This window comes from Lygodium microphyllum, chromosome 3, assembly GCF_053477565.2.
Source record: "Lygodium microphyllum isolate KBCC chromosome 3, Lygodium_microphyllum_v1.1.10, whole genome shotgun sequence".
Taxonomy (NCBI): domain Eukaryota; kingdom Viridiplantae; phylum Streptophyta; class Polypodiopsida; order Schizaeales; family Lygodiaceae; genus Lygodium; species Lygodium microphyllum.
In genome coordinates, this window is record NC_141137.1 from 168,293,647 (window position 1) to 168,317,051 (window position 23,405).

Genomic DNA, 23,405 nt, shown 5'->3' on the forward strand with positions numbered 1-23,405 from the left:
GTAGGTGGATACCTCAACCTATATATTCAAGTCCTATCACTTGTACTTTCATCACATCTAGATAAATTTATCCGTGTGAAATTAGTGTATAAAAGTGCATATTTAGGTGTGAACACCTTTTACACCACTTAGCATTTTATAAGATCAAAGTTGTAGGTGGATACCTCAAGCTATATATTTAGACCCTATCACTTGTACTTTCATCATAAACTATCACATCAATCTATTCAGCTTGTTGTGTACTTGCAAGAGTTCTCTCTCTCTCTCTCTCTCTCTCTCTCTCTCTTTCTCTCTCTCTCTACACCTCCATAGCCTGTTGGTCCATCTTCATGAGCTCCATATCCAACAACTCAACCAGTCTCCAATAGTCGGACCGGAAGGTGCTCGTGTTACTGGCTCTTTCATCAGACCAAAAGCTTGATGGTGAGAATTACCGCATTTGGCGGGTCATGATGCTTGCCATTTTGGAGTCCTATGATTTGGCAGAGCTTGCTATGCTATTCATCGTGCTTCTTCGCGAGATGAGTTAGGACTCTCATTAGTGATAAGGTGGAGTTGGCAAAGGCTTAGGCACATTGGGATAAATTCAATGCTCGCATCTGCTCGTTTTTTGTGTTTCTCATGCACTATAGCTGTTATCTTTCACATTGAACATTTGACAATGGTCTGGGAGATATGGCTGGAGCTTGATTAGATGTATAATCATATGACTGTCATAAAACGAGTTTCTTTGGAAGTGCAGATGAGGACCATGGGTGTCAACAAGTCATATTTTATGTGGGAGCATATTAAGAAGTTGAGGCAGCTCCAGATGCAAGTACAAAACGCAGGGAAGGTGATCACTTCCGAAGACATGGCGATAACTCTTCCTTCACAGTTACTACCCCATTTTAGTGGTTTTTATTTTGCCTTGATTGCCTCAGGGTGGTCTGAGACTCTTCGGTGGGAAGAGTCGGTTCTTATGGTCGTGGACCAAGAGGAGGAATTGAAAGGGATCAATGCCTCTAAATCTTAGGTTTTGGTTGGTTAGTCCTCTCAGAAGAAGGGGAAGGACCAAAAGGAGGAAGACGACAAATCCAAGAAGGACAAAGAAAAGGAGTCCACTTGTTACATTTGTGGCAAGATAGGTCATTGGAAGAAGAATTGCCCCGATAAGAAGCAGAGGGACAAAGAGAAGAAGGAGAAATCTTCAAAGGATTCCAGAGTGGTGATTGCTCCCTCATTAGTTGCTTTCCTTCACTTGGGGGGGATTGAGGATTCGACCCTGGCAGATTTTGATGCTGTGTTGATGGCCTTCTTCACTCGAGATGGATTGTTGACAGTGGTGCCTCACGGCACATGACCCCTTCTTCAATAGGTGTTGCTCATTTGTGGCCTTCTCATGGCCAGATTCTCATTGGTGATAGTTCATCTATTCCTATTCTGGGATGGGGTGACATGCCTCTTATTCCAGATGGGCGAGGTGGTGCCCATACATCTAAGGTGCTTTATGTGCCGGGCTTGGTTTACCATCTCCTTTCGGTGCACAAGATTTGTGCCCTCCGCCTCTTGGTCGAAGTTGATGTGGATTCTTTTCGGATTCTTGATCATGGATCGAGATAGGTTCTTTCTTTAGGTTATGAGAAGAATGGAGTCTATAAGTTGCGGTCTTCTTTTGCCTTGACTTCTCTTTTTCTTACCTCACAAACTCTGTCCGAGCTTTGGCATGCCCGGTTTGGCCACCTCAACTATGATTACCCTCAGAAGGCATCAAAGGGACAGCTTATTCGAGGTTTGCCGGATATTGTGGTGAGCCAGTAGCCTTGTGTATCTTGCATCCGTGGGAAGTAGACTCGTGATGCTATTCCTAGCAGGGCTTGGAGGCGGTCTTTAGCACCCTTGGAGCTTGTTTCTATCAATCTCTGTGGATGAATGAGGGCGGAGTCCCTTTGCGGAAGCTTGTATTTTATGCTAATTGTGGATGATTACATTAGGATGACATGGGCTTATTCCTTGAAGCTCTTTTTCCAACTTTAAGGATTGGTTGCTCTTTGAGGAGAATACATTACAATTGGATAACGGTGGAGAATTTGTTTCTAATGAGCTTGCTCGTTTTTGTGCAAATTGTGGTATTCACCAGGAGTTTGCCAATACAAACACCCCTCAGGAGAATGGCATATTGGAGCGGAAGAGTTGCAGTGTGATCGAGATGGCATGTACCATGATGGAGCATCGTTAGACACCTCAGTGTCTATTGGCTAAGGTTGTGGCTACTGTAGTTCACATCCTTAATCATTCCCCTACTTCTGCTATTGTTGGTATGACCCCTTATAAGGCATACTTTGGGTCTAAGCTGAAAATTTCTTATTTCAGGGTTTTTGGGTGTGATGTCTATATTCACATCTCGAAGGCACAACGTGACAAATTTGACGTGGCTTCCAAAAGACAGGTGTTTGTGGGCCATAGCTCGTAGTCTCAAGGCTACTGATTATATGATCTAGTTAAGCGAGATGCCTACATAAGTCGTGATGTTAGGTTCGTGGAAGTTCCAGCCTCAGAAGGGGGTGGGGAACACCTTGTTCTTGGAGATTCTGGTGATAGTTGGGTGCCAGTGATTATTCCTGTGGAGCCTATGCCTCTTGAGGACTCTTTTTCAAATGAGGAGCTTGGTTCTCGGCCAGCAAATTTACCAATTGCTGCCCAGCTTGTTGATGAACCTTCCAAAAACTTCAACAGATGGAGAGTGATGAGGCGAGATCCGGCCTCCTCCTTGTTGGGCTTGTGACACTCTTTGTGATGCAAGGATTGAGGAGGTCCTTGAGGAGTGGTAGCCACAGGATGGCCCGTGGCGTTCTCGGAGGAACCAAGCACACCACACCGAGCTTGTTTACACTAATTACTGTTTGATGACTCATGTTGTGCAGGATCAGGAGCCCACCTCCTTGAAGGAGGCTTTATTGCATGATAATTGGCAGAAAGCGATGCAGCAAGAGCTGGAGTCGATTGAGAGGAATGGCACTTGGTATCTTGTGCTTAAGCCTCCTCATAAGAAGATCATTGGAGTCAAATGCATCTTCAAGATCAAGTACTATAGTAATGACACGTTGGACAAGCACAAGGCCTGCCTTGTTGTTAAAGGTTTTGCATAGTGCCCAAGCATCGATTTCCATGATACTTTTGCCCCTACATCTCAGATCGCTACTATTTGTGTAGTTTTTGCCTTGGCTAGATGGCTGGTCTATCAACTAGATGTGAAGTTTGCCTTCTTAAATGGGGAGTTGAAGGAGGAGATCTTTGTTGAGCAGTCTCTAGGCTTTGGTTCTTTTGATGGTAAGGTGTACAGGTTGAGCAAGGCTCTCTATGGTCTTAGGTAGGCTCCCTGTGCTTGGAATGAGAAGATTGACTCATTTCTCCAGGAGAAATTGGGGTTTCGACATTCCAAAGCTGACCCCCAGCTCTATGTTGACACCTCAGTTGGAGGTCGTCTGTTGTTTGTCCTTTATGTGGACGACTTGATTGTGACACGTGACCATACTCAGATGGTTAAGGAGATGAAGGTAGCACTTCATGAGAAGTTTGAGATGACGGATATGGGATTTCTTCACTTCTTTCTAGGTCATGAGATCTATCAAACTTTGAGGGGGATCTTTATTTTTGTTTATGAAGGCGTTTCTTGAGGCCTTACTTCGATAGCACTCCAGATCCCTTAGCCTAGTTGTGTCCAAGATCTGAGGGGAGGTATTAGAGCTGGACATTCCTTGGACAAGTAGGAGCAGCAGGTACAGTAGGTTGGTGACACGTGGGAGCTGATGTGGCAGGTCGAACAGCTGGCCGGATAGTTTTTTTGTCTAGTCAGTTGCGTTTAATGTAGTTGACCTATTATTTTTGGCATTTTCTTGCTGGGCTATTTATTGGCCTCGGTCTTCACAATCTTAGTTAGTTGTGCTCCCAATTTTCAGGCTGTAGACCGTGGAGACTGCTCTCGGGATTTACGGAGAGTGAGATCTTCAAGGTGGAGACACAGACATTCTCTTTGCACCCGTGTATATTTATGTATCCTTATACAACATTTTTTACTGCAGACTTTTTGCGATTCATAGTCTCTCTCTCTCTCTCTCTCTCTCTTCTCTCTGTGATCACTCTCTGTCTTGGTCATTCGCTTCTGCACTGCTTCACTTTGACAGGTTGTACATACTATGTTTCCTCAGTGCAAACCCTAGCATATCTTCACATGGTATCTGAGTCGGTGCTCTTCTAAAGTGTATCCTATGGTGATTGTGGAGTCTAGTCTTTGTGCGAGACTTACATGTGACTCGATTTTGACTCATAATGTCTCAAGCACCTTTTTCTAGGGATCCTATGACGCCCTATGAGGGTTCTCCATCATTAGAGGCTTTGAGAAGGCCTTATAGTCTCAAGGAGGTAGACACACCTTCACATTTACCATCTTCTTCTTCTCATTTTGGTCACCTCATAGATGAAGAGTTTGAGGAGTACTTGCGCATCACATACAGTTTGGTTTATACTTCTCGAACAAGTGCTACTACTTTGTTTGGACCGATTGGTGAGACTGGCCACCTCTCTAATCTCAGAGGGACCATGACATTCCACGCGTCTAGCGATCCATCTCCTTCATCACAGCCAGGCCTTGTGTCGGGTTCGTATAACTTTTTTGAGTCGTGTGAGCCAAAACCCTCTCTTGTTTCTTCTTTTGGTGTGCATGATTCGAATGGTTTTTAGTATGTTAACATTAATAGAGGAGGCTCTCGAAGCAAACACCCTTCTTGAGGTATATCACTACCATTTTTTTCATTTGAGCAAGTAACCACACTTCTCAACTCCCTCTCATCCCACCATTATCTTCTCACATTATGATCTACTCACATCTTCATTCCAAAATCTTAGATTACAGTCCACTTTTGCTCAAAGCACACTAGAGATTGGATCTTCCATTTGGGCTCCTAGCACTTTCTGTTTCTTCATCCTACCATCTACCTACCCTCCAATTAATTTACCTTTTGGTGCATCGCCAGGGGAAACGCCACACTTTAAAACTATGCCTTCCACCTATCCCCACTTTACCACATCTTTCCACTTTGAGACGGTTGTGATGGGCATCCCTCTTACTGCACCCAGACACTTACAATCCCTCCACATGACCTTTCAGATGCAAGGATATCCATCCTTTGCTTATGGACTGTCGTCACACTTCCCTTGGGTCACTTCTACATAAGGATTTCCATCCATTGCTCCATGTGTCCCTATCCCTCCACTTTGGGCCTCTCTTGCGGTTACCATGCCCATACCTAGCTCACCCATGCTACCTTTGGGGCCATTGTGCACACTTCTCGTATCCATGGTGAACACTTTGGGATTCCTTACACTCCACTCCCCCACCCTATTCCCCCCTATTCACCCTATCCCCATTACACACCTTCTCCATCTCCTAGCTCTACCACTCTTGTTGCAACGGCCGAGAATGCCTTCACGGATAAGACATGTTTTAATGGATTGAATTTCAGCACTTGGTCGAACTTCATGCAACAAGTGCTTGAATCTCAGGGACTTTTGGGACATTGTCATTGGTATCGAGCATGTGCCGGGGGCCCTCAATTAGCTCACCTTGATCACATCCTTCAATGGAGAGCGTATAATATTATGTCTAATGTTTAGTTAATGCAGGGGTTGCTTCTTAAATTCCACTCTCAATTACAACATTTTTTCCTTGGATCTGAGCATTGGAGTCATCTCATTGACCGCTATGCGGCTCGAGATTGTATTTTCCCATGAGGGATATTGTCCAAGTGGCATTTGTTGCATTAGCATACTATACATTTCATTGTGCAGAGCACCACTGGATGGATTCCAAGTTGTTTCCACTGATAGATTACACCACCATTCTTCTTCACACGATATTTCTTCCCTTGTCATTGACATTGTCGAGTGGATGGGTAAACTTGTATTGTTTTGTGATGTGTCGGGTGTAGGGCAAGTGAACAATTTTCCCACGAGGGATATTTTCCAAGTGGCATTTGTTGCATTAGCATTCTTTAGCATATAGCATACTATGCATTCCATTGTGTAGAGCACCACTGGATGGATTCTAAGTTGTTTCCACCGACAGATTACACCCACCATTTTTCTTCACACGATACTTCTTCCCTTGTCATTGACATCGTTGAGTGGATGGGTAAACTTGTATTGTTTTGTGATGTGTTGGGTGTACCATCCCTACTCTCTTCTTACGGGTCATTGTTACTTAATCAGCCATTATTCCTCAAATTAACTTTCCACAAAAAAAAACGTTCAATGTGGTTCCATCCGCCTTTGTAGGGCTTGGTAGGTCACTGGGCAGTTGACGTGCACCCTTTGTTTGATGCCTTATTCCCTTTGGGGTGACTACTTGGACTCCCTTGGTAAGATAACCAACACCTTTGTAGTCTTAGTAGGCCATTGGGCAGTCGACATGCATCCTTTGTTCGATACCTTAGGTGCTTTGGGGTGGGACCCCTTGGGGTAAACAATGTTGGCCTTCCCTTTTAGGCTTTGTAGTCTTAGTGGGCCACTGGGCAGTCGACGTGCATCCTTTGTCCGATGCCTTGGCTGCTTTGGGGTGGGATCTCTTGGGGTAAATATTGTCGGCCTTTCCTTTTAGTCTTTGTTTTGGGCCTAAGAGGGGGTGCTGAGCTAAAACATGCTTTACAGTTGATTAGCATTTTAAGCAGCCCGAAAACACGCTTCATTAATGAAAAACATAAATTTGGTGCACGATTTGAGAGAGTTTCAATGGCCCCCCAAAACCTTGGTTTTTGGGGGAAACCTTAAATATCTATAAATAGACTAGCTACCCACCATTTAGCCTAATTCATTTGGGCAGGTTTCTCACTCTTTCAGTGCAGATTTCAGAAATTAGTCTCCACCCACATGGTGGTCTATCCTTCTTGACTGCTGCCACTCCTCCATTAGCCCTGGCTGTGCATGGTGCCTTCTTCCATAGCTGTCGCCCATTGTCTGGTGCCCTCCCTCCTACTGTGTTCGGTCCCACAACATCAAGCAACCTTCTATACGGTGTGTTTGGCCCTCCTGCCTGTAGGTGATAGTTGGCTGTGTTTTTCCTCCTCTAGGCAGACCTTCTACTGCTGTGTTTGCAGCCTTCTCTTGCTGCCCTCATCATCAAGCATCATCCTTTGCAGTTGCCTCAGCTCCTTGACACTTTGATGATCAACGTTTGGTGTTTTCCTCATCTTTCGCACTTCGACAAGTGGTCATAGCACTTGGGATCCGTCTCTTGTGGACATCACTCTATGACATTGCATTGCTTTGCCCTTGGGCATTCTATACATTGTTACATTCATTTACAACATTCATTCACTTCAGAGTTTCTTTTCTTTGTGTTTGTCTTTGTGTTTGAGTTTTGAGTTTTGTGTTTGCATTTTGCGTTTAGGGTTTGGTTTTTGCCTCTTGATGGTGTGTTGGGCCTAAGAGGGGGTGCTGAGCTAAAACATGCTTTACAGTTGATTTGCATTTTGTGTTTAGGGTTTGGTTTTAGTCTTTGTTTTGGGCCTAAGAGGGGGTGCTGAGCTAAAACATGCTTTACAGTTGATTAGCATTTTAAGCAGCCCGAAAACACGCTTCATTAATGAAAAACATAAATTTGGTGCACGATTTGAGAGAGTTTCAATGGCCCCCCAAAACCTTGGTTTTTGGGGGAAACCTTAAATATCTATAAATAGACTAGCTACCCACCATTTAGCCTAATTCATTTGGGCAGGTTTCTCACTCTTTCAGTGCAGTCATCATCAAGCATCATCCTTTGCAGTTGCCTCAGCTCCTTGACACTTTGATGATCAACGTTTGGTGTTTTCCTCATCTTTCGCACTTCGACAAGTGGTCATAGCACTTGGGATCCGTCTCTTGTGGACATCACTCTATGACATTGCATTGCTTTGCCCTTGGGCATTCTATACATTGTTACATTCATTTACAACGTTCATTCACTTCAGAGTTTCTTTTCTTTGTGTTTGTCTTTGTGTTTGAGTTTTGAGTTTTGTGTTTGCATTTTGCGTTTAGGGTTTGGTTTTTGCCTCTTGATGGTGTGTTTTTTGCTGATTGGGATCATTGCTAGCTACAACATCATCATTACATTGATGTTTTTGCCAGTCTATTACCCATGGTACATTGATCTGGCATCCTTCTATTGCGTTTACTGCTGCGAGACACATCCACAGGCTGCTTGCTGCATTTTGGGATCCGTTGGAGTATGACACATTCTCTAGCTCATACTCTTTGCCTTGGTCCTCCAAACATCGGAGTTTGGGGGTTAGTATTCTTCATTGCATAGTGTGTTTGCTGCATTGAGCATTGTATTCTATTCAGTATTCATTCATCTTCATTCATTCTGTTCATTGTTTGAATTACCCTAACCCTAAGTGTTGTTTCTTTATCAGTTTGTGTATTTATTGTATGATTGTGTTGTGTTTTCTATGGTAGAGCATTTCTTTACAGAACCTCCAGCCTTGTAGTCTTTGTATGAGTCTAGCATGGGGTATGGTTTCAAAAGCCTTGCAGAAATCCACATAGTAGTAGTATACTTGCCTCCCTTGTGCTCTACTCTCCTCAATGGTGACTTGGAGTGCGAGGATGTGATTATGTGTAGAATATCCTCTCTTGAACCTTGCCTGTCCATGTGCCCAATGTTGGTGCTTGTGTGCCCATTCACTTAGCTTATGCTCTAGCATAGATCCATAAAGCTTGGCTAGCACATGGCCAACCATGAGTGTCCGATTGTTTGTAGGAACTGACTCACTGTGATATCCTTCTAGTTGGTTTGAAGGTTTGTTTGTATTCCTAGAGGCTATCATCATGTACGGGAAACTATTTTCACTTCCTTGCATGTTTTGCAGCCCTCCTAGGAAAATCAATGGGCGATTGTTGTTAGACTGTGCGTTTGTGAATTAAATATATCATTTGCTTATTAGAGACAAGGTGTGGGGAGTGGTATTCTTGTTGCTTGTGCACTATCAATGCTTATTTCCAATAGCTCTTGCTTCTTTTGTTCTACCAATGAAGAGACTTCTCATCATTGGTTTCTTTCTTGGTTGGTGGCAAGGAAGGTATGGTCCCTTTTGTCTACTATTTGGTGTGAGGTGGTTGGGCCCACCATGCATCCAGGAGATAGGGTTTTGGAAAGCCAAATTTGATAGATTCTGTGCAGCCACATGTGAAGGTTGTTATCCACTTTCTGAGTCTGTTGGCATATCTGGACTATCCAGATTGTGTTCATTTTTGATTATGCTCTCTGGACTATCTGTAATGCATTCATTTTTGATTTTGCTTTTGGAGTCTGTAGTCACATTGCCGGTTTGAGAGGCCTTCCTCATTTGCAGCTTGACATCATTCAGCTTGTAGACATTGTTTCAAGGGATGATTTGCTTTCTTGGTATGCTGCGGTTTCTTCAGTCTTGTTGTCAATTATATAGCTCAATTGTGGCTCTTGTATTGTCAATCATATAGTTCACTTGTACTTGTGCTTTTGGTAATTAATATGCCATAACTCTTGTATGCTTCCTGTGATCTGACTTTTGTACTCCTGTGATTTGATATGATATAATATAAATACTCATTGGGGGGGCGGGGGGGCGCAGAGAGAGACTCTAATTTTTATGCTATCTCTGTTGAAGGGAATGTCCCAGCTTACAAGGCAGTTCTCTTACAGACGAGATGCTCTGCCTTATGTATGCCATGGCCATAATGAGGTGATTTTCTGACTAAGCTGTTCTAATGTATGTATCTCAAAAACTTATTACAAATGTTGTTCAGCAAGCTCCAAGGGAAATCCATCAAGTTTTACTTTAGCATACCATTATGTATACATATCTCAAACTATACTTCCAAAAAGTTAAATATAGTGTTCTGTATTATGCGAGCAGGCTTGTCAATGGAGTGGTGGATCTATCAAGAAAACAGAATTCCACGTCAGTTGCTTTACGTGCAGAGGCTGCTGGGTTACCTCGTATACTAGTTGATATTCGTCATGGTAGGATGGTGTTTGGCTGCACATTTCTTGTTTTAGATGTGAATTGATACTATTCTGTGTGCCAACTGTACACTTCTTGCTTTTGGTATGAATTGAGTGTACAGTTTTTGGTTAATCTGCTAATGAAAAACCTATTATGGTTTTTAGAGGTGGCTCACAAGGAACTTCCCAATGTTTCATATCTTCGGCTTGCAAGCAAGCAGGTACATAATCTCTGTATGTGTTTAAACTTCCTTCTTTGAGAGAGGATTTTGAGGGTGCAGTAGAGAGATGCACTATATGTCCTTGGGCAATGTAAACGATGTGTATTTCTTTTTTCTGCACAAGCTCATAAACTCCTAAAAACCAGAAAAAATTTGTTTGATTCTGAAAGAATGTGGAGAAAGTAATTGGAGATGCATCAGACTATACCTTTGGAATATGATATTGATCAAGGATAGTGAAGACTATAGGATTTACTAGACTTTCCATGTCCTGGTTTAGGCTTTCATTTTTATGAGATTTTTTGAAGGAATTAGATTACAACAGACAAACTAGGCTTTGCAGTGAAGATGAACAGGTGTGAATTGAAACAGGAATAGGAAGGCCATGAGATACTTCTAGATACAGAAAGCTAGTTCCTATTGCCGTCTGATTTGGTGCAGGATAAACCTTAAATGTAACCGCAACAGGCCAGACAATTAGTGAAAGGGATTAATCAGACAAGATGTAAACTTTGTTGAAAAGGTGAAGGAAAGGCTTGCTTTTTTAACCCTAATGTTGGATACCAGCTTTTTATACAGAAAAGAATCAAGACTCTTGGGAGGGTAATAGAGAAAGTAATTCAGCAGCAAGTTCTTGTGCAACATGAAAGAAAATATGTCTTTGGCAAGGGCAGAAGTTGTGGAGAGATTTTGTGTCCAGCCCCATCTCTGGATTTTTAGGGTTCTTCCTAGCCCATTTATGTGATCCATGGTTTGGGCTTGTTTTTTGTTCTGATCAGCTGTCAAGTCAGCCAGCATTTATGGTTGGAGCTATTGCTTTTTTTGCCTATTTATGGCAGCATACATGTGCAGTTTTCAGTCTGTAATTCCAATTTCACTTTTTCTGCCTCCAATTTTCGGTCTGTAGATCCAATTTCACTTTTTCTGCCTCCATCATGTTCATTCTTCTTTTCTTGTGTGCACTCCATTGTGTTCTATTCTGGTTATGATATCAGAGCTCTCACCCTATCCTTGCACTTGAAACTTACCCAAAGGTGGAACGTTTGTGGGAGCATTGAAGTCCAGATGGTGTTTCTTGCAACGGAAGACTTAACTTGCCATCATGATTCTTGAGTCTTTGGCATGTGTTTGTGGCAGCAAATTGCTAGCAGTTTTGCAGTCACAGCCTGCCCCAGTTTGATGCGTCCCTTGTTCAGGCTGATCAAGCGGTCTAATGTCCAATCCAGTTGCATGTAGTCCACGGAAAAGGGCCACCGTGTTTCAATAGCAGCCAATAGCTGATGCCATTTTAGCCTGTATTTTTGGCCCTTTATTTCCGTGAGAACTCCCTTAGGTTGAGATTCTTGCAACCATTCCACATCTACATTTCTGCCACAAAGCTTCTGAGAAAGAGATGCAACATGAAAGCAATAGAGACATCTGTTGAACACTGAGAGAGATGGACAATAAAGCAATAACACAAGAACTCAATAAAATGAAGAAATGGGATATGGAATCCATATACCAAAGTATGAGAGGATGCATACAAGCCACATGGGCTATATGATGACGAGAGTGTCTGTAGTCTCCCTCTCTCCAATAGATGTAGTGTGCAATGAATGAAGACAGTGGAGAGGAGGCACCTATCAATAGGCCATGGGGCGATGTTATAAGATCCGTGATACACGCTCGACTTTCTTATATACTTAAAATATATATGGCGAATATTATGCTAGCAGAGAGGGAGAATAGATGAGGGAAAAGAAAGATGTAGAGAGAGAGAGAGAGGTAGAGAAATTGGCAACACACTAGGGACTGGAAGATGGGTCAGTCCCCCCCCCTTGTGGAGTTATATTATTGACTAGGAGCAAGCTCCTCCGTTATACATAAGCCAGTTCTTACTTGTAGATCTTGGAAACAAGATCATGGTTTCTTGCACGGTATTCAGCTAGCTAACACTTGCACAACTTGGAAGTTGACACTTTTTGATCCTTCTTGAGTCTCCTTCTCTCCTACACAATATGTGTAGGGCTCTCCTCTTGGTGCTTGATTTCAGTAGAGCTTTCGTAGCACTTGCACCTTCTCTTCTCCTCTTGGAACTTGATTTCAGTAGAGCTTTCACAGCACTTGATTTCAGTAGAGCTTCCGCAGCACTTGCACCTTCTCTTCTCCTCTTGGATGCATGCAAAGTGATACTTCCTTTTCCTTCCTCACACCCAAGGAGAGCCTTCTCTTTTATAGGCTTTCAAGAGCTTCTCTTCTTGGAGAGAGACTTGAGTTGATCTTCATGCAAGATGTGGTTGTTCCAGGACCTATTCTGGAGCATTAATTTCGAGATATCTCTTTGTGCGTTGTTCGGATGAAAAAACGTTCAACACGAAAGTTGTAGATCTCGCTGTTTCCGATAATCCATGCGGCCCCGTTTTTAGAGATTGTCTTTCTATCGGGATATATTTTAAAAATGGATTCACCATGTCTATTTTTTTAAAAGAACAGCTTCTCAAACTGTACTCTTAACTTGTGGTCCATGCAACCACCTTAAGGAGAGTTCATTAAATTACCTTGGGCCTCAGCCTTAAGATTGACTTCCACACAAAAGCTTGTGTCTTTTTAGACCTTAGAAAGAGAAAATCACTTCTCTCCTTACTTCCAGAGGATCACGCCTCTTGTCTTTCTTAGTGAGAGAATTACCTCTCTTGTTTTTCTTAATGAAAGAAAAGACCTTAAACCTTGACTGTAAGGGAGAGGATGATCCCAAATGAATGTAATGCTCATTACACACAAGTAAACATTCCTAGGCGTCCCCGGATGCACACATAAATACATATACACAATGCTAATGCATTTCCTCTTCTTAAAACTTAATCCATTTTCATTTATGTGTAACTCCTTGGTTCTTGTGTATACTCTTACACTTGGCAGACACTTCTTTCTCCCTTCATAACTTGTATTGCCTTTACCAGATATCCCCATCACAGTGCTCTGATCATCCCATTAAGTGATGCACTAGGAATATTGGTCTCTAAATGGTCTCATGGACATGCTAGATCATCATCAACACTTAAAGAAAAGTGAGTCATTAATTTATTGACATGAATTTATTAAATAGAGAATGCATAATAAGCAGTCAATTTAGTGACATCCCTCACGTGACCTTAGAGTATTGTCCTGATGGTGTAAAATTCTTTCAAGCACAAGGAACTCTTCATTTTTTTCTATGTTAGGTCTTCCTTGATTGGTTCCATTGGAGGTTCTCCAATATAGGGACGTAGCAAACTTATATGGAAAGCATTATGAATGTTCCAATGACTTGGTAGATCCAAAAAAAAGTCACATCGTTTATCTTATCTATGATCTTGAAAGAGCCATAATAGCGATTAGAAAGCTTAACCACTTTACCCTTTTGACGTTTCTGCTTCTTTAAGCGAGCCTTCTCAAACTTAAGAATAACATGTTGTCCCAAATTGAGATCTAACTTATGACGATGCTTATTAGCTTCACGTTTTTGCTTCTCTTGTGTTCTTTGGATAGTAGCTTTTACTTGAGTGAAAGCTGTATCAATGTCTCTAACAAACTCATATGTTGCAAAGATCTTATCCTTCGTAAGAAGGATGGGTGGTAAATGAGGATTACCATAGATGATCTCAAAGGGTGTCTTACCAGTACTATAGTGCACCGTATTATTGTACGCAAACTCTACTAAAGGCAAATACTTTTTCCATTCTCTTTGAATATTAGGGACATAGGATTTCAAAAGGTCTAGAACAGTAGAATTAGCACTTTCACTTTGCCATCCGTTTGAGGATGATAAGAGAATGAAAACCTTAACTTTGTCCCAAGGTTCTCAAAGAGAGCTTGCCAAAAGAGGCTGGTCATGCGGGCATCTCGATCACTTATAATGGACTTAGGCATGCCATGATGTTTGAAAATATGTACAATGAATAACTTAGCCATATGATTGGCTTTGATTGTCTTTCGCACAGGTATAAAGTGAGCTTGCTTACTGAATCTATCAATGATAGTCCAGATTTCATCGTTGCCTGCTTGTGTGCGAGGAAGCTCCATGATAAAGTCCATGGCTATACTTTCCCAAGGCTCATTGGGAATAGGTAATGGCTTCAGTAGACCAGGTGGTTTATGCTTGTCATACTTTACTTTTTGGCATATCTTGCACTCGCGGACATATCTTTCAATGTCAGCTCTAAGAGTGGGCCAAAAGAAATATCTTTCCAATGCTTGAGTAGTGGATAGAATACCTCTATGTCCAGCATATGGAGATGCATGTGCTTCATCCATTATCTTGTATCGCAATGGTAATGCTATACAAATTGCTTGATGATGATATAAATAACCATCTCGAATTGAGCAAGTGTAATTGATTGACTTGAGTTAAGCTGATCCCATATGGTTGAGAAGTCAAAATCAGTTGCATACATTTTGGGTAAATCCATGAACTCGTTATGGTAAACAGTTGTGATTACATTCACTCGAGGTCGCCGTGATAGAGCATCTGCTATCACATTCTTAGTTCCAGGTGTATGAAGGATTTGAAAATAAAACATAGATAAGAAATTTGCCTAGCACATTTGTTTCTTTGAGAGCTTATTCTGAGTAAGGAAGTATCTTAGACTTTGGTGATTTGTTTTAATAACAAAATCTGCACTAAGTAGTGTTTCCATACTTGAAGAGCATATACCACTGCCATGAGCTCTTCTTATATATAGGAGCATGTAGCTCATGATCCTTGAGGTGTCGGCTCTCAAATGCTACTGCATGATGCTCTTGGTTAAGCATAGCTCCAATACAATCCCCAGAAGCATCGCAGTGAACTTTAAAAGGTTTTTGAAGATCCAGAACTATGAGAACTGGTTCTTGAGTTACAAGAAACTTAATTCTTTCAAAGGCTTGTAGTTGCCTTGATCCCTAGCGAAAAGGCATTCGCTTCTTAGTAAGGTCATGTAGAGGAGATGCAATATACGCAAAATCTCGTATGAACCTCCTGTAGTATGAACATAGGCCCAAGAAACTTCTAACTTCATATACAAAAGTAGGTGTAGGCCGTTCAATAATGGCTCGAATCTTCTCAGGATCCATTCTCACCAAATTGTGAGAAAAAAATGCCCAAGTAATGAATTTCTGAAAGGAAGAATTCACTTTTCTTAGCATTGACTTGTAGTCTATGCTTGTGAAGCTCTTGAAAAACAGTAGATAGATGTTTTCTATGCTCTTCTTCAAGCCGTGAAAATATTAGAATGTCATCAAAGAAGACACCTGTGAACTTTGAGTGAGGCCTGAAAAATTTCTCAATCATTTGATTGAATGTGGCGGGTGCATTAGTCAAACCAAATGGCATGACTAGAAACTCGTATAGTCCAAATGTTGTACGAAAAGCTGTCTTATGAACATCTTCAGGTGCTATCCGTATCTTATGATAGCTACTCTTGAGATCAATGCAACTAAAGATACTAGCCCCTTGCAACTTAATCAAGATATCATCTATCCTTGGGATAGGAAAACGATTCTTGATTGTGATCTTGTTCAAAGATCTGTAGTCTATGCACATACGGAAAGAACCATCTTTCTTTTGAACAAGTAAGACTGGAGAGCAGTATGGAGAAGAGCTAGGTTGAACTAATCCTTTTTCCAACAGTTCGCTTACTTGTTTTAGGATCTCCTCTTGCTGACTCGTACTTACTCGGTAAGGTGGTTGGTTAGGTGGTGAACTGCTTGGGAGAAGATCAATTGTGTGATCTTCCGGGTGCTTAGGAGGTAACTCTCCTGGGAGTGAATGACTAAAACAATCTTCATTTTGTTTAACAAAATCATATATGGCTTGATCAATTAAAGAGAGGGGTTCTTTTAAAGTCTGAAACTTAGAAGCATTAGTTGGTATTGTGTGTGGCATCAAGTGTCCCTTGAATCATTAGCTTCTTTTGACTCTCTCACAAAAATCATGTACGTAGTTCTTTAGAAATGCTAACATGACTAACCATTGGCACATGCCAATCTTCAGCATCAGCAATGCATACTATGTTTCAACCCTTGAATTGAAATGCAAGGGTCTTCTTAACAAAATCGGGAAGAGGTCTAATCTTGTAATGCCAAGGCATGCCTAAGATAACATCACAGTTACCAATGGGTGCATACGGAATCCTATCTTTCATGCAAACACAAAGCATATACGGAATCCTGTCTTTCATGCAAACACAAAGCACATACAGGTGAAGTACCACTTCATTAGAGATGTACTTGACAGCAAGAGCATTGAGCTTGTCAAAGTGCATACAGATGAATCTTGCAGACCTTCTCACGAAGGGTCTTCCAGTAGAGCGGTTTGCTCATTGCTGACAAATGATGGGAGTTGGATAGATATATTTATTTCAGCTTTGTACATACCTAGACTTAGCTGATTCTTTTCTCCTCTTAAGGCACATTGCCTTTAGGTGGGAGGTTGTTGGGAATAAAGGGCCATCGTGCCTTTTATATGTGCATGGGTGTGAACACACCCTTAGCACATTGTACTTTCATACATATATCTATCTAAAAACCTAAAGTGGTACACTCGTCATTGTACCGAAAAACGTGTTTACTCTCTACTCTGCTCACTCGCACTCTCTCTGTCTCTCTCACTGTGCGTAAGGTCTGTCTACCTCGATCTCCATGCCTAACCTTTCCCTACAGAATATGTTGAGAATTGCTTAGGAAATGTCAGAGGATGAGAGAGCAAATCAGTTGAAAGGAGTATCTTTTGAACTGCAGCTTTGATGGCAATTTTGATGGCATCAAAAGCTTGAGAATTGTTGATGGAATGTTAGAGGATGAGAGAGCAAATCAGTTGAAAAGAGTATCTTTTGAACTTTAGCTCCGATGGCAATTCTGATGGCATCCAACAACTTGAGAATTGCGGAGGGAATGCTAGAGGATGAGATAGCAAATCATCTGAAGGAGTATCTTTTGAATTGTAGCTCTAATTGGCAATGTTGATGGCACCAACAGCTTCAAAAGGGAAATAAAACCTCATTGGATTGGTGAGTTCTCCTCTTCTATCTTCATTTCTCACCAAGGTGGAGCAAGAAAGTTGTTGCCCTTGTCTTGTCATGCTATGCGATCAGTTGCTGCTTGTCTCAGAGCTAATCCAATGACTTCTCCTTCCTCTTGCAGCCTCTGAATGGCTGCCTCCACACCCAGCCCCAAAAAGACTCCTCTCAGCTTGCATCAGTACGTTTGCTAAGTGGTAGCCTTTGAAAGGCAAATTTCAGTATTAATTAATTAATCTCAGAATCAAGTATCTGAAAATGAATTAATTATCCATTTGACTCTGCCCAAGAATTGGCTACTGCTGATCCACCTTTAATGTGCTAACCTCTTTGGAACCTTGAATTGTTCCAAACATTAAATAGCCTCAGACTAGCATTAATTAATTAATTGATAAAGGTGAGTTGACTGACTTGCACTTCACTTGTGCACAACCTAATAATGCCAAAGCTAAGCATTAAAAATGCACGTTTCCGTGATAGATAAACCCAGTTTGGACCAGGCCTGAAATCAAGTCATGTAGAGAAAAAGCAGTCTCCCAGCCAGGTGGATCAGTTTGCAGAAGCTAAACATAGGGTGGAGCAAGGCTGGATGGGGTAAACACAGTCCTGCAGCAGAAACAGCACAATGAACACTAACAAGCACGGACTTTTGATACCATGTCAGAATAGGGGGACAGCATTAAAAATGCACATTCCTGTGATAGATAAATGCAGTTTGGACCAGGCCTGAAATCAAGTCATGCAGAGAAAGAGCAGTCTTCTAGCCAGGTGAATCAGTTTGCAGAAGTTAAGCATAGGGTGGAGCAAGACCGGGATGGGTTAAATGCAGACCTGCAGCAGAAAACAGCACCATGGGCTAAACATAGGGTGGAGCAAGGCTGGATGGGGTAAACACAGTCCTGCAGCAGAAACAGCACAATGAACACTAACAAGCACGGACTTTTGATACCATGTCAGAATAGGGGGACAGCATTAAAAATGCACATTCCTGTGATAGATAAATGCAGTTTGGACCAGGCCTGAAATCAAGTCATGCAGAGAAAGAGCAGTCTTCTAGCCAGGTGGATCAGTTTGCAGAAGTTAAGCATAGGGTGGAGCAAGACCGGGATATATCACAAAATCTTATCATACAAAGCATCTGAGCAAAAACCCATGTATATCACAAAATCTTAGCATACAAAATGTTCAAGTAGAAACAATATAGGTTGCTTATGTATAGTAGGGTACTTTAAAAGAACCATTACATTTCATGTCCATAAGGTGTTCCTCTTGAAATTTAATTCATCTCTACATTATGGAATATAATGGGTTAAATGCAGACCTGCAGCAGAAAACAGCACCATGGACACTAATCAGCACGGACATTTGATACCATGTCAGAATAGGGGGCAGCAATGTAAGCGTGAGAAACGGCTGTAATAGACTGCACAGACACAGAGAGGAAAGAGAAACACTGCAGAGAACAAACGAACACAAGAAGAACCCATACTCCTAGAACCATCAACAGGCAATACACAAGCAAGAAGTGTGAAGGCCAAGGATATAAAGAACCTATTATCTTTATGCTGAGAGGAACCAGTCACTCATGGTTGTATTCTTGCGAATAATCTGACCCTCTTTGATTGCTGAAAGTCTCGCACTAACAACCCTTTTTTAAAGGAGCAGAAACTAGTCTGCAGTTTAGTCAGGAATCTTGTGTGCTTTAAAAGAGGAAAGAGACAAGATTATTGATATAGATCCATTTCTTCGCAGGCTCTTGAGTGGCTCAAGTCGCGGTATTGGGAAGCTCAAAAACAGGTTCTGGATGAGTATCGAATAAATCTTAAAACTAAACTATATGCATATGCAGCGTTAGCTGAAAATTTCTATCAGAATCAAAAGACTCTTCTTGCAGGTGAGGAGCTGTGTAAGAATGTTTTCAGTTTTACTGGACAACTTGAAAATGACTTCTGTTTCAATCTATTTGTTGGTCAGGTTCAGCAAGTATGAAGGAATGTGAAAAGGAACTTGTGAAGTTGACATCATCTGCTGTTTCAGACATGGTATCTATACTTGTAGAGGAAGGACTACTGTTAAAGTGTGTTGCAGGGAATGATATCTGGCATCATGTAATAAGCAAGTTATGTTCAAGGATACCTCAGTTATTGAAAGAGGTGATTTTCTGGTCTATCAATTTGACATCTGAGAAGGCCACAGGCATGGAGCTGGTCAACCTATTAATGGGTCACACAAGTGAGAGAAGAATAAAAAATCGTGTTGATATGTTGATTAAGTTGAGCAACCCACCACCCTTACCTGATGTTACAAATGAAGTGAGCGGGGTAAGTTCTGAACCTTCCAATGAAATGGAACCAAGATGGGAACAACCCATGGTTGACAGTGACGATCAGAACAATGAATCAGAGTTTGAGAAGAGCAGTTTAGCATTGGCCAAAGCCAAAAAATTATTGGAATCACTCTGTAGTGCCAATCATGCAATGACTTCGAAGATTGTGTCATTGGTAAGTGGTAAACCTACTTCTGGAAAGCAAACAATGTCCTCTGGGGAATATGGACTTCAAACCGAAAATACTTCTGTCAAGAAAGGACCATGGAGTATAGCTCAGACTTGGAGGCCATGTGCAATTGGGATGCTCCCGTCTGCCTTACATACTGCAGGAGTGCTACCCTACCTTAGAAATGCCAGCATGGATTACAAGGCAACCTCTAGAGAGGAAGCTTTGTGTGGAGCTCAAAATCAGCCTTCCCAGCAGAATGTTGCAGCAGAAATCCTGGAGGTTGAAAATATAGAGGACAAAGGAGTGCAGTCTGGACCTGCAAGGCTTAAAAGGAATGCAAGTGAAGATGAGTCCATTGCAGCTGCCTCGAAAAGAATCAAGGCAGATGCTTGCAGTTACGTTGAAGAAGTTTTGTCAGACACAGTGCCTCTTAAAATTGATAATGCGCATGACTCCTCAATTCAATGTGTGGAAAAGGAGAGCACTCCACTTGCACCGGGGTTTCTTTTGATAGATGGGCTGTATCAACGTTGTAGTTTTGAACAACTTGCCTGTATTCAATCTTCGATTCATATTTTCAAATAAGGCATTCTGTTCTAGAAGCTGTTCAATTCTTAAGCATGCATATTAAGAGTGGAGAGTGGTGTCCAGTTTGCTATTCTGACAGAGCTTTTTCAGTATTAAAAGACCAGTTTGCTATTCTTTCCAGAAAACCAGAAACCTCAAAGATCGAGTCGGGGGGTTTCCAGTTTTTGGGAAAAACCCCCATTCCCATTGAGAAACTCTCCCACAAGGGTTGAGAGATTGGTAATCTAAAACAAGTATAACTTGTGTACAATCATTGAAGACTCAAGTTGGCTCCTTTAGCATTCAAAAACAAGGAGCAAATTGAGGATTAATATTTATGGTTGTTCCAAACAAGAAAGAAGTGTTCCAAAATTTGATTGTGTTTTGATTTGTTGGGAACTCCGGGAATTTTAATTGAAGGAACTTGGATGTATTCTAAGTTCTCAATTTAAGGAACCCCAATATGTTCTAAGCTCTTAGTTTGATTCTCTAACCTCTTGGAGCTTCGGCCTCTCTCACCATTGTACAATCATGTTTTGAAATAAAATTTAAAGTAATACTGCAAGGGACACCAAGGTTTGGGAAAATGGGAAAATACTTGGCCCTACCTAAGTATTGACCATTGTTTGACCTCAGTTTTGAATTTCTAAGACATGGACTTGAAAGTGTTTTGACTTTCACAAATCTTCATTCAAGACATTAATTTATTTAATTTTGAAATCCCCATGATACCAAAGGTCATTCCTAAAGAGTGTACTTAATGTCTTTGACTGATATATTTAAGTAAACATCCATTGGCATATGTCCATCACACTTGCTAGTGTCCTTCATTGCTCAAGCTAGGGTTTGCCTACCACCTTACTCACATTTTAACTTGTCCTTGTATAAATCAAATGGGTTCTTCATTGTCGTAATAAAATAAGTCAAAATTTCTTGAACCCATGACATTTTTTTAGAGCAAGACGAGCTCGATAGAAACATTCTACTATTTTTCCATTGAATTGAGTTGTATGTTACTCTTTTAAGTTCAGTGTTGGGAAGCATCAATGAGTTAGTGGATTAGGCATGTCTCATGGATGATACTCCTTAAAGGGATGTTCCCATAGCTTAGGCTAATTAAGGGGCCACTTTATTTACAGATTTGTAAAGAAAATTTTGAAAATAGGCTTTTTAAAGATAGTAGATATTGCATTTTTTGTGCATAGTGGTCCAATGGAATAATGTGCAATTAGCCTCTATATACAATCATGGAAAGTGAACTATAGAAAATTTTGAATAGTCTCTATCATAAGTTTTTTTACATCATCTCTTAGAGGGCATTACCCTCGATAATTTTTATCCAATACTACTCTAATCTGAGTTACTAATCAAAAGTTACACTTATTTTATTGAGAAGATGAACTATCGTCCCCAGTAGAGGCACCTCGAACATTAGCTCTAACCTTGGGATTAACCCTAGTGACAAGTCACACATTGTCTAGAGTTTCAACATCATGATGACCCAACGAGAAGCCTAGTCATTGGATCGAGGGCAATAAAAAAGTAACTCTTCAAGTGCATGAATGTCATGGCCACCTTGACATGATGAGCTAAGAGCACCATCATTAAAATTGACTTGAAGGATAGCTCATAGGTTCGAGTGCAGGTAAAGACAGATTTATTGTCTAAGTGCAATAAAAAATATCGTCTCAAGAGCACTAAGAACACAATCATTAACGCTTCAAGAGCCCGAAGGGCACAATCATTAACATTGAGTTGAGTGTCAGCACGTTGACGGATTGATGTGAGTGCATTGAACTCGCATCAACTTGTGATCCGAGTGTCATACCACTATTGTTTCAAGTCTGCAAGATCAATTCATTGGTTCGAGCGTTGATATCTCATAGTCACCATATATTGCTCTGAGCGTGGGGTGAACACATCGACTCAACAATCCGAGCTTGAGATTATCTCATTGGTTGGAGTCGATGCTGGCTAATTGCCTTGAAGAGCAGGAATACGTATTGCCCAATGCCTCGAATAATTGTCCAATGATTCGAGTGTAGCGTTGACTCAACGGTCCGAGAGTGAGCGTAGACGTTAACCCATTGGTTCGAGCAGCGTCACACAAAAGCACTTCTTTGCAAGGAAGTTTCTAGAAGGTTGTGACCAAAAGCAAGTTCACGTGCTTTTAGAGCCAAAAGTAAAGGCTTGTGCTTTATATAAGCACACTAAGGGAGCCTTATCGTTTACCATGAAGGCATTGAAATGCAAAAGCGAAATTTGGGAACAAACACCTTATGAGACTGAGGGCTTGAGTCAAACCATAGTGCTGAGAAGAAAATTGTGAGTGCCTAGGAGAAGCAACCACAATTGCAAAACTTGTGGGGCGAATCAAGAGTCGTGACTTGGGGTTAAGGTAATCACACTTACATTTCCAAGATATCTCAATCTTTGCTTAGTTAGTGAGATTTTCTTTTTCGTGAAAAACAAGTTAATTGTGCTAGGGAGTAAACATTAAAACATATCGTTGTGAGTCTCTTGGGTGTGGGAAGTGACCCAAGTTGTAATTTAGACCTTGGTTGCTTACCTTGAATACCCCTAGTATCGTCTCACAAGTGCGACTTCTAAGAAGTCCTAAGAAGAGCAAGGACACCGACACCACACCAATCACTGCTTAGTAGGGGCCGGCGGCAACAATGGCTTGAGGATACTTCTGTTGCTTAGAAGGGAGAGATTGAGCACATTGCACTGGAGTCCAATACCAATGTTACCAGAAGGATATCGGTATCATTGCCATAACCATCTCTGGGTAACTTTGGTTGAAAGATTCACATTGGTTGCAACCATAGGAATCTTGCTAAAGACTCCATAGAGGGAGGTCTGAGTGTGAGACCAACATGAGTGAGTAGTAAGGAAGATGCGAGCTAAACAAAACTTTGAACAACATTGAATTGGTGATACCACACACACATCGAAGTAAGCAACGAGGACAATCTAGAATCTTGACCTTGAGGAAAGCAAGGAAGTACAATCACACGCAAGAATAAAATATTGAATAAGGAGAGAGACTAAAGAATTTGCAACTTGAGAAGCGAGATGGAAATAGGAAAGTGTACATTCACAG

At 41.4% G+C, this 23,405-nt stretch overlaps 1 protein-coding gene across 1 annotated transcript in view; it reads left to right on the forward strand.

The window, feature by feature from the left end:
• Window positions 1-20,829, forward strand: part of LOC148039148 (las1-like family protein) — a 38,897-nt gene extending 18,068 nt beyond the window's left edge. Inside the window, exons 3-7 of the mRNA XM_087675037.1 lie at window positions 9,660-9,734; window positions 9,909-10,015; window positions 10,163-10,218; window positions 18,987-19,128; window positions 19,209-20,829. Of these exons, the coding sequence (XP_087531163.1) occupies window positions 9,660-9,734; window positions 9,909-10,015; window positions 10,163-10,218; window positions 18,987-19,128; window positions 19,209-20,317 (1,489 nt within the window). The 3' untranslated portion in view covers window positions 20,318-20,829. The remainder of the gene's footprint in view (window positions 1-9,659; window positions 9,735-9,908; window positions 10,016-10,162; window positions 10,219-18,986; window positions 19,129-19,208) is intronic.
• The last annotated feature ends 2,576 nt before the right edge of the window (window positions 20,830-23,405 follow it).